This window comes from Xiphias gladius, chromosome 3 (genome assembly GCF_016859285.1).
Source record: "Xiphias gladius isolate SHS-SW01 ecotype Sanya breed wild chromosome 3, ASM1685928v1, whole genome shotgun sequence".
In the NCBI taxonomy this organism is placed as follows: domain Eukaryota; kingdom Metazoa; phylum Chordata; class Actinopteri; order Istiophoriformes; family Xiphiidae; genus Xiphias; species Xiphias gladius.
This window is the reverse complement of record NC_053402.1, coordinates 17,610,712-17,627,660: the sequence shown is the minus strand read 5'-3', so window position 1 is coordinate 17,627,660 and position 16,949 is coordinate 17,610,712. Positions and strand designations below refer to the sequence as shown.

Sequence of the window (16,949 nt, the reverse complement as noted above, 5' to 3'; positions counted from 1 at the left end):
TTTATCAAGCAAATATAGTGGGGAAAAAAAGGTACAATTTTTCAGGTTCCATTTTCCCAATTTGGGGGATTTGGTACTTCTCTTTGACATACAATGTATCATAGTAAACTGAACATCAGAAGTTTAAATAAGATATTTGAATGTGTCACCTTGGGCTTTGAGAAGCTGTGATTTGTATTTTTTCACTATTCTCTTTTACATTTGATAGACCAAAGAAAGAATCAGCAGATCAATCGATAATGAAAATAATGGTGAGTTTCAGCCCTGAAAGTCAGTAACTGAGCGCTTTCAGAGCTCAGCAAGCTACAGAAACAAAAGATGCTTTAGTTCCTTTAGTCTGTCTAGCTGATGCCCTGAAGCAAAGAACAGATGGCAATAGCTCAAAATCCCTGATGAATGGATGATCAGGGAAGACCAGCAAGTATTCGCTCTTATTAAGAAGCTACTTGGTAAAATCAAGGGGTGGACAGGTCAAACAAAATCACAATAAAGCATCTGTTCATCTTGCAAGTATTAGTGAACTTTGTATGCTTTGTAGCTTTACCTTTATTTATATATATATATATATATATATATATATATATATATATATATATAATATGTGTGTGTGTGTGTGTGTGTGTGTTTGTGTGTGTGTGTGTGTGTGTGTGTGTAAAGCTCAAATCTAAAACAATTACTCAAGCACACCTTCATTCTTGTTTCCCTAACATTTTATGTGGAAAAAAAACAGCATGTTGCTTGAAAAAACCTTCAGGCCAGAACTGCTAGTGTTTTCTCCACATAAAATGTGATGGAGTCTCATGGAAATTTTTTTTATATTTGGTCTACTTGGACAATCTGGCTCAAAAGGTGCACAAACTTCATTTGGGCATGAATATCTGTAGTAGCAAAGTGTTTTTTGGTTTCTTTGCTTTCCTCTTCACAGTGGGGGGAAAAAAATTAAAAGGAAGCTAAACAGCACTGGCTGCCATGTGAGGAAATGCTGCGGTCTTGGTTGCATAATAATGTAGAGCAATAAATAAAATCGCTGCAGTTAAGCTACAGTATATCTTCAGTGACCTCAGTGGAAAAAATCTGCCTAAAATCATATTCAGTAGTCTTTCAGCATAACAGCCTTGATGCTTCGCACTAGAACTGACATAATCATTGTAAACAAAGAAGCATTGGGGATGAGAGTATGGATCTAACATGAAGAGCACACTGAAAGCTGCTGGCATCATTCCTGGCCAAGGTTCAAGGCTCATGTTACAATACCAACAACATTGCACTGGACACCAACATTGCAGCCCCTTTCCCTCATTTTTAGGTTTTTACTTCTGTATTCTACTTCACAACTTAATTACCACCAAACTTTGTAGATATTGATGCAGATTTTAACTTCTCATCATTTAAAAGAGTCGTTGTCTTAAGTCACGTAACACAGCCTGATATGCACTGATATAATAGTTGATTTGAGAATGCTCTTTGGAATCTGCAGTTCGTACTTAAAAAGATTCATCTCGGGTTTCTGGTTTCTTCTGAAACTACACCTCTCACGGTCACTATGCCTAGGTTTTTTACATAAAGCAGGCGATGTGATTCATATCCATGTGTTATTTCCAATAAAGTCCCCATCATATAAACATATGTAGACAAACAATATGTGCTCCAGTATAAATGACAAATTATTTTTTTCACCAAGCAAAATCACAGCTGTTCAGGAGTCATGTTTCACCAATGTCCAAGAAGGCCTTGCTCTTACTGCACAGCCAGAAGAAATGTCTCCAAAGCCCCTGCCACTGCTGCCTCAAGGCCAGCAAAATCAGTGAGTGGACCTACATGTGGCAGAATAAGTGACCAAAACATCAGAGTTTGGTAAGGCATAATTTAAGTTGACCATTTAAGAGCAAGGCCACTGTGGGAAAACAATCTCTGTTCAGCAATTTGTTTATGGAATGAAGTTAGGAATTAGATCATAAATGCCTTTTGAAGCCAACAGATAATCACAGCTTAGTAGTTACTGAAATCAAAGTCTTTCCTTGAGAAAATGGTTTTGTTATGTATTTACATGTTATGTGAAGTTATTTTGCATGATTGCGCCATTGAAATGTTTTGCCTTTGATTCAGTGTTACAAATATGTATGAGTAATTTTTTTGTTTGTTTTTGTTTGTTTGTTTGTTTTGTTTTTTTAAGCATAGTCCTGCCATAAGGCACAAGTATGTGATTATATCGATCACTGAGTATCCCGGTTATCACCAAGCTAGCTAGAACCCATCATTTCTAAGAATGTGGTATAGTTGTTTTTTTTTTTTAAATTAATTAACAACAATGTTAAATCTTTTTAAGAGAAATTACAGTGCTGTTTTATATACGTGGGGTGTCAAAATTGAATACTTCCAGATACCAGATACTGTATACACTCATGCTTAATTACAAGCTCCCTGACAATTTTTGCATCTAGGAGGGTCGTAGAAATAAATCCAACTGTCAGTAAGACAAAAAATGTGCGGAAAACTGTAATGATACTTTGAGGAACTAATAAACTGAATATGGTGGCATAATTTTTTGAAAATTATGTAATAACTATGAAGCATTGGTTTTTCCCTTGTATTTACTTGAAAGATTTATGGCGCTTAGCCATTGTTGGGAGCCTGTGTATAAAGTTGAATAAGCATGACTAAAAAGTTTTCCAATAGGAAAATTACTTGTGCAGTTCGTTTCTGCAAAAAAATATTTTGGAGACTTTTCCAAGTCCAACTTGTGATAAAACACAAGTTACAGCTTACTGCTTAGTTCTTTTCTGATCTCCCAACCTCAAAACTACATTATTGTACCTCAGCATTATTAGTAAGTGCCTATTTTAGCCAAATGCCCCTGTTCTCTGTCCCTCTTAATGGTGAGTTTTTTATTCTCCTTCCGTTGTTTTGTATAGTAAGCATTTTATATTGTATGGACTTAAATCCATGTGTACAAAAACTACGCTGTAATCTGTTGGCTATAATATAAAGCCTTACCCTGTTTTATAGGATGATTTCACACCTTATCTGTTTGGTGCAGTTTAAAGCAACTCTGATGTGTTTGTCTCTGTAGCTTGATTTGTTTAGGCTGGTGCGAAAGTGTTGTTTGTGCTGTGTAGGTTGCTTTACGACAGAATAAAACCAAACCAAAGTCCTACAATCAAACTCCGGTGTGCGGTAAACAACCAAGACCACCTGAAAAGGCGGGCCTCAGTTGTGCAGTTCATACAGTATTGGATGTGGAAGCAAAACAGACCAAACACAGGATTTTATGATAGTAGATATGTGATTTTAATAGCAGTTCAAAAGCTAAACCACTATTTAATCCATCTCATGACCTATTCCGTGTATCTTGGTAGTTGCTCGTTAAAAAGTAAGTGAAACATAGCAACTACCTTCTGACATAATATCACGATATCACATATTTCTCTGTTAGCTCTTTGTGACACTAGAGACGATAAAGATACACATTAGAAGTAGTAAAGTGCTGCTTGACTTGCTATAAGTCACCAGAATGGGATTTCCCCAGGTAGGTCCATGTAGTGCTGATTATACAGGATGACACCAAAAGTGTCCACTGAATGAGTTACCTGTTGGTCCATGTGACTTTGTGTGTACACCTCTGGGTTTGTATGTACAGTGTGCAAATTTTATCTTCTCATACATGCATGGTATCCTTAAGACAATGATATGATTTGTAGAATTACCAAGTTTTATCTTTCTTCAACATAAACCTGCTTCATAATCAAATTCTGCTTCGTGACTTCAGCTGCAAACTCATATGTTTTCACTCCGTTCTAAATGAGTAATTATAAATTCATAAGCTAGCGAAAACAAATGGCCAGTGGGAAGCAGATGGATATAATAATGTAATGATTGTGATAATCATCAAGCCAAAATGGCTATTTTTAATAGTCAATGCAATGATGGTTGCAGTGCTAAAAAGATGTTCAGTTCTAAATTTTTTTTTAATATACTGTATATTTTATGTAAATAGAAAACATCATGAATTAATACAACCTTCCTCGTGGTTTAAGACAAGAGATAGGACTTTTAAATTTTTACAATGATGAGAAACAGCATTATTCTTGAGTGGTATGGGAATTTCAGCCCACAGCAGACTTTAATGCAGCCAGAGGTTTTGATTGTGGGGTAAAACAGGTGTGAAAGGCAATCTAAATCTGTTGTTTTGTTTCTGTGGCCGACACATGTACGAAATATGAACTCAAAGGAATTCTGCGTATTTACAGACGGTGTGACATGCGCATAGATGTTTTTCCACATTCCTACTGCTCCAACTACTCTCATATATTTTTTTTGGTCATGTTGTCCACCATTATTCAAACTCAGCAGTGAGCTGTCATAACACATTGCGCCTGACTGTACTAGTCCCATTTACTTTATCAGCTCCATGTTTCCCCTGTCCCATGCTGTTCTACTTGCATATTTCTTGATCCCACAAGTGAACATTATTAATCCAGAACACAGTAGTCCAGTCCTCCCCAGCATGCATTGTCCTGTTCAGACACATCACAGGAACAGCCGGAGAACTGAGCGCATCCTGTGCCTTTGCAGCCTCACCTTGACATCAGATCCTTTGTGGGAAAAAGACGCCTGCTCTTTGGCTTTGACATATTTTCAAACCAGCCTTCCTGGATCCATTGGGACACACGGAACTCACCACAATTAGTGTAATTCCCTTTTATCTCACTTCCTGTTAGTGCATTTGTAGTCATGAATGGCATCTGACCAGCATGCTTTTGGATGAGCCACTGTGTTTTTGCTCTTCTTTGTCCCTCTTTGAATTTTTACATACCTCTCTTTCTCTGTTTAGTTTGATGTTTTCTCATCATATTTTTTGAGGAAATAATCACATTCAAGTTGGAATTGCTGGGAATTAATACAAGAGCTAAGATGAAATTGTCATTGGCTGCTGTAAATCAGCGGTGTTGTAATGGAAAACAATAATGACTACGCATATTAAAGCCAATTTACAACTTATCATTAAAAAATGTTTATAGATAAGCTTTCATGTCCCTCAGGACCCAGTGTGTTTGTTCCTGTCATTGTTATTTAGTGCTACAAAAATTAAAAAAAAAAAAAAAACTTGTGCTGCTTCTCATGGAGATGTGCCCACTCAAAATCCCAAGGAGCTTGTTTTAATTGACTGTGTATAGGTTACCATTAAATGATTTGGTCCCCCGCTGAGGGAATTTCCTCAAAACAAAACATATTGATTATTATGAGATATTTACAAAATAATCAAAAGTTCCCTAGGGTTCCGTGTTGTAGTATGGTGAGTCCTCTGTGAGTCGAACAAAGTGACCTAGCGAGGGTTAACATGAGCAGCACTGTGTTCCCTCCTCCTGACGTTGACTGAGCAATCACACACACTTACACGCGCACACACACACTTTCTCCGCTGAGGCCAGCACGGAGCCAGAGAGGAGGGACTGTGTGCAGCTCTCAGAGCCAGCTGTCGTCCTCTCAGAGCTGGGTCTTTTCTCTCCCTGACTCCCCCGTCCTCCACTGGCCTCATCACTCCATGGGACTCCAGACCTGGCCACCAAGCAAACCACCACTGTCCTCCATGGCCTGCCTTGATGTGGAGACCCCTTCCATCTGCAGGGGTAAATTCAAATCAGGTGCTTTTGCTTTCTTTTTCTTGTCTAATCTGAATGCATTTCATTGTTTTATTTGAATATCGGCATTAAGTCAACTCAAGGTTTTTACTCTTGTCAGTCTTTGCTGATGCAGTGGCAAAGGGGTTGTAATGACGTAGATGCAGTACTAACAGGAAATAATAGCAACAGTAAGGCTCATCACAATGACTCATGACAAGCATCATTCTTACAGGAGAGACTATTGAGTTCTGATGGATAATAAATCAAACTTGTACTACAAAGACAGTCGGTGTCTGTGAGAGAGAGATTTAGGAGAGAATATGCTTTGGTTTATACTGCCTGTGTTTATAGGGGCACTCTGTTGAAACATTGTTATGGTTTTCTGTCTCAGAATATAAGGATTAATTCACCACTGTAATGTAAGAACACACAATGAGCTTGATTCAAATGAAGTGCAATCGACAGATACGCTGCTTATCGAGATTCTGTCATTATTTCAGTATTTGTAATCTTCATTGTGTGCATTCATCAGCAGCAAATTAGACCAGGCCTTGCGGAATGTGGACTTTTTTTTTTTTTTTTTTAGATAATAACAAATAAATAATAACACAACATAACTGTCTTTTGTTGATTTAGAAAAAAAATGTCGCTGGTATTTAGGTTGTATACTAGATTATGGTTCACTCATCGTAACGTGTGTGAAGTCACATCTGATGGCAATATTTGCCAGCCACCAAAGTTCATGACCTATGTAAGGCACATGTTGAGATACAGTTTTTTTGCATCCTACAAAAGTGATAATGTACAACATCGCTTTTTACTATTGTAAGAAGATGCACAACAACACTCAAATTACAAAAGTGCATAATACTGGATATGTATAGCATGCAAGAAGTAAGTGAAATCTAAATTCCTTTATTTCAGGTCCATCACGCAAGATTTGCATGTATAACATTTTGTTTAAATTCTATGTCAACAAATTATTATTTGTGACTAAATATAACTCTTTCTAAACAAACCCAGACCAGACTAAAACTACTAAGCTCAAATTCAGAGTTATATCAATGTATTACATTGATATTTATATACAGTTACAAATAGTTTAAATTCTGTATTTAACAGCCACATCTAAGCTTCCATACATTCTCAAGTCAATTATGTTAAAACCATTTAATTTGTAGTGCTTAAACCTTGCTAATAAATTCCCTGCTTTGTTGAATTGTGGGATAAAATGAGTGACAGTATATTTTATACTTGCTTTTAAACTGGTCTGTGTAGACAAACTGTCTACAGAAATGTTAATAACATTTCTGTCAGCTCAAGTCAGCTGATATGTTAATAGACCCTTTGAATAATGACTGGGTCATCATTTTGCCTCCTGTTTTTTTTTTTTTTTTTTTTTACAATATAACACAAAGTCTCAGTTAAATTGAATTCAGGTAGACTTTTCAGTGAAGGAAAAAATATCTGAGTCAGCTGCTGCCCACACAAATTAGATTTTTGATAAACAAATATAATCTGTAAATTAATGGTTTAGTCTGTCTCTGGTTATAGATGCCCAAATCTTGTCTTAAAATTAGATTTTGTTTAAAGTCTTTGGTATTTATAACACCAAAGTCAACATAACCCAGTGTCAGTCTGTTTCTAAACTAAATTCAGCTTTTTCTGGCCAGGGAGTATCTGTAGCCACACCAAACAGTATTTTATATTTTTGCCTTTTCTTAAAAAAAATAAATAAAATAAAATAAAATAAAAAGGACTGCTGGGAGACCTCCAGGGATGATTTGCTGAGAACAACGTGGGTCTGAGATTAGAGATTACATCAGTAGACAAGGATTTCAGCAGAGTCCTCTCTCTGTGTTTCTCCATAACCTCTGTTTACGCTCTGCTGGTGAGCAGGAAAGCGGAGCCGGTTTGCATCACAGAGAGGTTAGCCAGGGTTCAGGTTGAACACAAGATGACAAAAGTGAGGAAGATCCTGGGCATGAGGTGTACCCCCATATTGATGCTCAAATTAAACTCTTTCATTCTCTTGTGGTGCCAGAAGGCAGCTTTAGATGTTATTGATATGTAGTAATATGCACTCATAAATTTTCTTGCCTGTGGCATTCTCTCCAAGTCACAGTGGATATAAATATTGAGACAAACCAATGGCAACTTTTTTACAATCTCCTGGTATGATCTGTCTCAAGCTGACCATAACCCCCCTGGCTTGGGTTTGCAATAGGAAACACAGCAGGCGGGGCAGGCACACTGTGTTCTCTACCCCGGAGTTGATGGGCTGCTGTGAGAATGGACTCGGCCTCCCACCCTTTGCCTCAGCTCTTGTCACTCTGTGTTCCCTTGCCCACCAGTAGAAGCCCATGAACGTCCCCTCAGCTCTGTGTACAACTGGAGATCCCACCCCTTTAACTACCCCCAAATTTCATGGTTCCCAGGCCTTGTTCTCACAGCTGCCCAGTTTATTTTTGCTAGAGTGAGTCACAGAGGCCTGTTCAGACGCAGCGCCTTTCCCAGGAGAGCTGAGCAGGTCTGTTGTGTGTGTGTGTGTGTCTGTGTGTGAGAGTGTATGTTTGTGTGTGAGTGGGAGTAGCTGTTTCCCCCGAGCCACTGAGTAGATCTAGCTAAGCCGGCTTCACTTCACTACAGTGGTGACGAAAAGGGCCTCATGTACCTCACACAGCCGCCTCACTCGTCACCATCACACATCACCTTTCTTTTCAAACTGTTTTTTTTATGCGCTGACCTGTGTTATTCTACTGAAATAACATGTCCATGCTCACTTGTTTATAAATATTTAAACTGAGACTTACTACAGTTTATATTGATAGGAAAAACACTGAGGACAAGTGCTGTATGTGGGGTCTACATACATGACTTAAAAATTTCTGCTGGAAGACAGTCGTGTCTTTGATGTTCCACAGTAACATGACTGATCACTGCTTATCATTTCAAAGCAAGATTACATTTTAAAGACCAGTTATTAAATAAACACAGCTCACTTGGCTGTTTGTGGCGTCATGACCATCTCCAGTTTTGCTCTAGTATTAATCCCTCTCTTATCTGTTTGCATTCTGCACTGTTTGTTTGATTCCTAAATGCATTTGCATCCCACACAGAGATATTGGCTCTCACTGGGAAGGCTCATGGCCAATCACATTTGAGTCTAACTGTTGTAAAATGTGCGGTACTTTTAACAACCCCAGTTAAAACCAAACAGGAAGTGAATAGGATGTCTGTGGTGGTGAGCAGGCTTTACTGTTGGGCCTTTGAGGCAGCATATTGATTGAGAAATAATAAGTACTTTGTTTTATTTGAAGTCTGGCGGGTTGCATTTTAAAGCCAGAGATTGTTGTTAGTTGACGCAGCGGAGTTGGCTCTGGTGGTAAAAATTCAATCCTGACCTATGTGTGTCTGCACTCGCACAGTCCTCCAGCTCTGTCTACAGCAGAGGAGAACTCGGGAGCAGCTTGTGGAGCAAGGCATCATGCCGCGTGAGTATTCACATCACACATTAACAAAAGTGTCACCTTACACTCTGAAAAATTGAGGTTAATTGACTGGCACCTACATTATGGAAATTGGGACAGCCACAAAGAAAGAAACCCATGTGTCCTGAAACCAACCTGCCTTTCTTTCTCATAACTACCGTTCTTTTTCTTAGAGTATTACTTACAATATTTTGTTGCTCTCATTTGCATTAGAGATGAAATTCAACCAATCTTCTTCATGGCTTTTGGAGAGCACACTGTTTTAATTGCACTGCAATTAAAACAGTGTGGAAAAAGGCAGTTATAGATAACGGGTTTTTATTTGTGATTATTTACTTATTTGTTGAAAGTGTATTAAGTACATATCCTCAAGTACTGTGATAAGTGCAATTATTAGGTACTTACCCTTAGTTGAGTATTTTCATTTTATACCACTTTATACACTTTCTACTCCACTACATTTCAGAGGGACATATTGCACTTGTATTGTACTACATTTATGATAGCTAAAGTGACTACTTTTCAGATTACATACAAAACATATGATCAGTTTATAGAATATGATGCATTGTTAGAGATTACACTAATCAACAGTGTATGAATTATTCAAATATCCTCCACCTTGACCAACTACATATTAAATTACAGCTTACATATTAATACATCAATTAAAAATCATTCAGTAATATAGTAATATTACTTTGACAGGGGTCATTCTGTTTAACAAGTGAGTTTACTTTGTACTTAAATTAAGTTTGAATGCAGTACCTTTATGTATATTGGTAAATCCCTATAGTGTATTATTGCTACTGTTCCTTAAGTAAATGATTTGTACTTCTTCAACCACTTATCAAGGGCTTGAAAAAGATTAAACCTGTAATTATTTCCACATCAGACTGCTTTATTGGGGAAGTGTTGTTTTTACTTGTTTTAATCTTGTAAATAGCATGATTACATTATCTACACATAAATCGATTCTTTTATTCTTTAAAGTGAGATTTATTCTACTCCTAGTAAAAGTTGCATTATTGTATTTGTGTAAACATAGAGAGTGATGAAAATGACTCAAAGATTTAACACAGATAAGCCACCAAGCAGCAGACCAGTGCCAAACCAGAAAGGACTCTCTCCTGCTTTAATAGCATCCACATTCATCCTTTGATGTGACAAAAGTGGAGCAGACCCAGTCCCTGTGCTACTTTCCCTGGGTGAGCATTGTGTTTTAGAGAACACTAATAAAAGACAAGCTGAATCTGTGACAGATTCATGCTGATAGCTGGGAAGGTAGAAAGAGAAAAAGACATAGCTCTTCCTCTTTGTCCTCTCTTGAGAGGTCTCCTGCAGTCAGGTTTTCAACTCCTCTCTGGCTCCACACAGCCAAATGAGTCAACGACTGAGCCTTCAGTGGAGGTCATTTACCCCCTCTGTGGCCTGGTCAGGCGTGGCCTGCACACAAACCTCCCAGGCTATTCTCCACTAAAGCACTCTGATACTCCCACACTTATAGGCTTATGGCATGAGGTATGCGCTGAGATTTAGTTGACGAGCTGGAATGTTTTGCTTTGCTTCTCTGACACACAACCCCCCCCCTCGGCCAAAGTGTCCTTAAAGCAAACAGTGCTCGTCATAGCAAAGGTGACTAGTCAGTGAGCCAGACCTCGCCTAAAGCAGCAAGAGTTTATTCTGAGAGATCAAAGAGTATCTCTCTGCATGGAACAATCTCCTCTCTGCTTGAATCAGTAAAGCTGACACATCCTGTTGGACTCATGAGCTTCTGTTTATTATTAATGTCACACTCATGCAGAAAAAAAGACAAAACACATGAAAACAATGATAGAAAATAGGGATTACACTGTAGTCGAGTCAGTGTGGAAAGGGATTTTTGTCATATTCAGGAGAAGTCAGTCAAGTCAGATATATTTTTTTATAGCCCAATATCACAGATCACAAATTTGCCTCAAGGGGCTTAACAGTCTGTACAGCGTTAGACACCCTCTGTCCTTAGATCCTCGAATTGGATGAGGGAAAAACTCCACAAAAAACTGTTTTACAGGAAACAATGATGGACACCTCAGGATGAGCAACAGAGGATACCTTTTCCAGAACAGAAAAACATGCAATAGATTTTGTCTACAGAATAGAGCAACAAAGTAGATTTAAAGTATGGACCATCAGTGTGACAACATTATAGATTGTAACATTAATGAAGAAAATGATCTGGGAGGACATTGAGCAACTTCCAGGTGCTACAAACAGATACCTTAGCCACACGACCTCCTCTGCACCATGAAGACCTGGAAAGAGGACAGACCACACAAACATGAGGGATGCAAAACCAAGCACATCATTCTCACGTCTACGAGAAGGAAACAAACACACAGAGGAAGAGAGAGACAAGTAGGAGGCTGGGACTCCTGGAGGACGAAGATCCAGATCCTAAACATTTGGAATGAGAAACTGACAGCCAGGAAAAGGAAAAAGGACGGCAGATGGTCCAACACAGAGAGCCTGAGTGAAAAGAGGAGACAGGGAAGAGAATATAGGGGGATGGAGGGAGAAAGAGAGAGACAGAGAGAGATATGGGCACACAGCTTTGATGCTGTGTGCTTGAGGGAATAAACAAAGAAAGGATTAGAGAGATGCAGTGGTTCTCAGAAATTCTATGGTAATCTCGTCAGCAGGACCACATGGACTATACTGTTAATACTAGGTTTAATGGATTCACTGAGACTGAGACCCACCCACCGGCAGGAGAACAGTAACAGGCACTAGGCCTGAAGTAAACAAAGAATAATTCACTAAGTAAAAGTTAAGGCATAAAGATGAGTTTTAAGTTTCGATTTAAATCTGTCAACTGAGTCAAACAGCCTGATGTCAGCAGGGAGGTTGTTCCAGAGGAAAGGGGCACGATAGGAAAAGGCCTTGCAGGCTGCTGACTTATTTTTCAACTCTGGGAACAGAAGGGAGCCCTGTATTCTGAGAGCAAAGAGCACGGGTTGGAATATAAGAGATCAGACAGGTATGAAGGGGCCTGCCCATGTATGATTTTGTAAGTCATTAAAATACTTTAAAGTCTGATCTGACATGGATAGGGAGCCAATGAAGAGCAGCTAAAATTGGTGTAATGTCAAATTTTCTGGATTTAGTTACAATTGAAGCTGGAGCATTCTGAACTATTTGAAAACTTTTAGGACTAGCATTTTGCAGGCCTGAAAACAAAACGTTAAAATTATCCAGTCTGGTTGACACAAAGGTGTAAATTAGGGTCTCAGCATCTGATGGTGATCAAACTAGTGTCTGTCGGGCTGTGCCAATGACCAGCATTTCAGTTTTTCTGAGTGGGAGATTTTTTACAGCTGAGTAACATGAACATAACAGTGGAAATTAATTCCATGTCTGTGATTATTTAGGTCAAGAGGCGAAATATAAAGAGAGAAAGGCAGAGGGCCAAGAATAGAACCCTGGGGTACTCCCTATTTCAAATTAAAAACTATTGATGTAATATTATTGTAGGTCCCAAAACTGGACAGAGCTTTGGAAAGTTTAGCTGGCAGAGGGCCAGGGAGGCAGGTAGTAGGTTTCAAAGCCAACACCAACTTAGACAATGATTCCAGACATACAGTCTCAATATTTAATACTTACAGCATGGTAAAAATGCTGAAATGAAGCTCATCACTTATATGTGGTTTGTATAGATTTATTAGATTTATTATTTGACATAAATGATGAAAAGAAGACATGTATCATCTCATATTTTTGTATATATCAACTGTCATTCATTTTGTAGTAGAGGACAATTTATAATTTTCCTAAGTTATTAGGCCTTATTTGCTTATTTGTGTCCATTATTTTAAAATCTGTCTAAATGTCAAAAGGACATCATGACTAAGTACATTGGATGTCTCTATCCAACAAGTTCTTTGCTAATGAAAGGTATAAAACAAAGGGAAACGGTGGTTGAAAAAAGTAAGAATGAGAAATCAGATTTTTTTTTTTTAAATAGAAAGAACCATTTGCTTGTGTGTGGAAATACGGTGACCGAGAAAAGTTATGGATTTCGTTTATTCACCTTCTCACAGCGCTGAAAACACCTGCTGCCTTTCATGAGCAGATTCGCAGCCTGGAGAGAGCCAAGGTAAGACATCAACTAATGTCATCAACACTGCAGCTGATCATGGTATTGTTAAGCTACATCTAAATTATGTCCTTATAATATTTAAAAAAAAAAAAATTTCATTTTAATAACAGACTGGGAACCTCCTAAAGCACAAACTCTGCAGCAGACCTGAGCGATCTGAGCTGGTCCGTATGCACATCCTACAAGGTAATCATCCTCCTGTGCATCTTAATGGTTAATAGCATCTAAATAACGGAGATGAATAAGGTGGTTATTCATCCGTCTGAATTTAATGTTTTGTTTTACAAAGTTACAACCAGATAAATACCTTTGTGAGGTCTGGCAGAAGCTGCTGTGAGTCACGCTGACAAAGCAGTCAAGAGGCTGACTGATGCTGGCCAGATCATAGCCAATGATCCTCTGTGTCTTAATCAGAGACGCAGGCTGAGCCCTCCCTACATGCCACACAGATGAAGCTGAAGAGGGCCAGACTGGCTGACGATCTCAATGAGAAGATCGCCCAGCGACCTGGACCCATGGAGCTGGTGGAGAAGAACATCCTGCCTGTGGACTCTGCTGTCGAAGAGGTCATCAATGGTAGATACTTATCATTACTATTATATCCTCAATGTAAGAAGACCCAAGCCATTAAAAGTTTGTGTTCGCCACTTGCAATGAGACCCAGAACGTTAACACAAGTCAGCATTGTAGCATATCAGGTAGATTTTTAGCCATTATTAATATTATTACACCTGCGTCTGAGAAGTCAAAAGCCTGCTGTGAGAAATTTCTGAGTTTGATATAATTACTCAGTGATGGGCAGCTTTTCTGCCATCAACTAGTATGGTAATGTTAGAATGCTTACACGTTAAATATTTTACCTGCTTTGCATCAGCATGCTAGCATTGCCACTGTGACTATGTTAGCGTGCTGACTGCAGCTCGAAGCACTGTTCTCTGTACTGTGTCGTCACTGATAACTCAAGTTTTCTTTTTTGCAGTCGTAAAAGTTATACAGTATATGCACAATGTTGTGCATATACACTGTGTCAGTGAATTGTCAGCAATTGACTCAAAAATTGAGTTTGACAAAAGTTCTTTTTTTTCACTTCTGATTTATCCTTTAATGAAATGATAAATTGTACTTTGTTACTATGTTTGATGTTGGTCTCATAGGTGATAAGGCAAACTACTCTAAGACACCAGATGTTTACAGCTTTGATGAGGACAGCAGTGATACCTTATCACCAGAACAGCCTTCCAACCAGGAAACTCCCAGCTCCACCTTGGCCTCTCGGGAGTCTGGGGGGACTGAGGCCACTTCATCCTCCACTCAATTAAACTCTCCCATACAGGTGAACCAATACCCTCAACCATTACAATTTTTAAAACATAAACTGTCAACAGAAAATCTAGCCTTCTCGACAAATTTTCTAATCTAGAGTATTAAAATTATAAGACGTTTTTCATGTTAAGGGAGGCTGGACACTGCACTTGAACACAGTAGAGTGATCTGATGCCTTTGGTACAATTTTTCACTTTGGAGAAAAATAATATTTTGAGACCTAAGTTAACTTTATTTGCTGCATGCGCACACAGTGTACTAACTGTGTATAATGTATTTTTCAGAATTTGTTGAAACATATCGTGCTCATTTTTTATTTTTTGAGCATTTATCAACCTGTTTTTGGTTATACTACTGTTCCATTTGAGGCTTTTCTTGTCCTGCGTGGGATGATGATTAACAGGCGTAGCGGCTTCACTGTTCTCACTGAACGGCTCATGTGATTTTTCTCTGTCTCTTCTTTTCTTAGCACTCCCCATCACCTAACTCACAGTCCACATCAGATTTAGTCAACGGTGTCCCTACCAATGAGCAACCCACAAGCGACCCACAAGCTTCCGCACCTCAGCCAATCACCACTGTTGTCCCCAGTATCACACCAGGGCCAGTTCTGGTGAAGGTGACCTGAGTTTTTTAAACAGCTCCAAGTTTGGACTAAGTCATTTCGAAGTTTTCTTAAACTTCAGTAGCATTTTTTGTTTATTTTTAAAGGATGAGTTAATGTAGTTTATAACCAGCTGACGTGAAACTGACCTCTGGTCCTTGGCTCTCTCTGTGTCTCTTATTTTATTGACTGTTTTTTTGTTTTGTTTTTTTGGTTTTTTTTTTGTTTCCTTTGGAAATGTGATGATAGATAGAGTGTTAGAAAACACAGAGTCTGTATTTTGTCATTCTGAAAGTCACATCAGTTTAGGGGTGAACTGAAAGTCTGCAATAAGCCAAGTCAAATGCAGTTCAAAGAACAACAGGGTTTAAAGTCATTTCATAAATCCTTGGTCTTAAATCTGTACCAGCCACAGTTTGTCTTCAATTAGGGTCAAATAACAGGCTGGCCTTCCTCATTCTGGCTGTGTAAAATCTAAGCCAGAAATCAAAAGACGGGGTTGAAGTAATAACTTGTGAATTTATCATAATCCAGTTATCCTCTGAGCATAAGATGAACTCTCCCTTCTTTGGAATACGATAGGGGCATGAATTTGACAAATTGGAGGTTGTGTGCTTGCTTAACCCAGCTTGAGTTTCTGGTTTCATAGTTGGAACCTGCTGCTCTTATGCCAAGCCATTTTCATGTGTATCCTGTAATTGCAGGTGGTAAAACAATAAGGGTCACATTTCCACTACCCGTTTCCTCATCCTGCAGATCTCATCGGGTGTCAGAACAATGTTTCACCTCAGCGCTTAAAGCTATAAAAATCCAGTATCGGTTCCAAGTCTTGCAGTGTTGGTACTGGCAATGCTAACTGTATTCCCTGATAAACTGGATTGTGATCAGTCACGGGGATCAAATATTCTCCAGATGGTCCTCTCAGGTTTTACATGCCCCTTTTCTTGTGTTGTGCAGCAAAGCCTGCCCAAGCTACCTGGCGATAAAAGCCGCAGCAAAAAGAGCAAAGAGCCCAAACCATGGGTGAAAAAGTTGAAGTACCATCAGTACATTCCCCCTGACCAGAAGCAGGAGCTCAGTGAAGTGCAGATGGACACCGCTTATGCCCGCCTCCTGCAGCAGCAGCAGCAGTTCCTGCAGCTCCAGATCTTAAGCCAGCAACAGCAGCAGTACAACTACCAGGCCGTCCTGCCTGCCACAGTCAAGTATGTCTTTGTTCAGCAACTCAAACATGCCTTTTACACAGCCAGAGAAAGGATTTGCTCACCCACAGTCTACCTTTACGTGTATAGGCTCATAGTTGAGTTCATTGCTGGTCATTGATGGGTTCATTACTTAACTTGCTGAAACAACCCTAATGTACAAATGTTGCGTCCTTCCAGAGTTGAGTTTTTATTTTTATTTTAATTTTCTACAAACTCAATCAAATGCTCACACCTGATTTTAGAGAACATGAAGCTCACTGCCACAACAGTTTATCCACAGCTGCTGTTTGTCTCAAATACTTCACATTTCCTGCCCAAGGTTTCCTACACGGAAGCTGTTAATTGTGAAAAATGGATAATAGTTCAGATTCTGTACTCCCTTTTTCTTCCATCTTATTACAACAGAGCTGCAACTGAGGTACAAACCAGCTGTTCCAATGTTCTGAGTGGAAACGCTGTGTCTGCCCCTGCACAGCCCCGCCACACTCGGACGAACCGCAAGCCAGATCATTTACCAGCTAATCTGGATGAGATGAAGGTGACACACTGCTGCTTGCACACAGTCTG

The 16,949-nt window shown here is 39.0% G+C and overlaps 1 protein-coding gene across 7 annotated transcripts in view; it reads left to right on the top strand.

Moving 5' to 3' along the window:
* mrtfbb (myocardin related transcription factor Bb) overlaps positions 1-16,949 on the top strand; it is a 75,801-nt gene that overhangs the window by 53,626 nt on the left and 5,226 nt on the right. For 5 of the 7 annotated variants that reach the window (XM_040157884.1, XM_040157890.1, XM_040157912.1 and 2 more), the window contains 8 exons: positions 9,050-9,115; positions 13,192-13,247; positions 13,361-13,436; positions 13,665-13,826; positions 14,405-14,583; positions 15,043-15,192; positions 16,135-16,382; positions 16,788-16,920. In XM_040157884.1, the coding sequence (XP_040013818.1) occupies positions 9,050-9,115; positions 13,192-13,247; positions 13,361-13,436; positions 13,665-13,826; positions 14,405-14,583; positions 15,043-15,192; positions 16,135-16,382; positions 16,788-16,920 (1,070 nt within the window). Of the gene's footprint in view, positions 1-5,403; positions 5,643-9,049; positions 9,116-13,191; positions 13,248-13,360; positions 13,437-13,664; positions 13,827-14,404; positions 14,584-15,042; positions 15,193-16,134; positions 16,383-16,787; positions 16,921-16,949 lie in introns of those variants that run through there. The other 2 variants (XM_040157905.1, XM_040157898.1) reach the window with 2 other exon arrangements.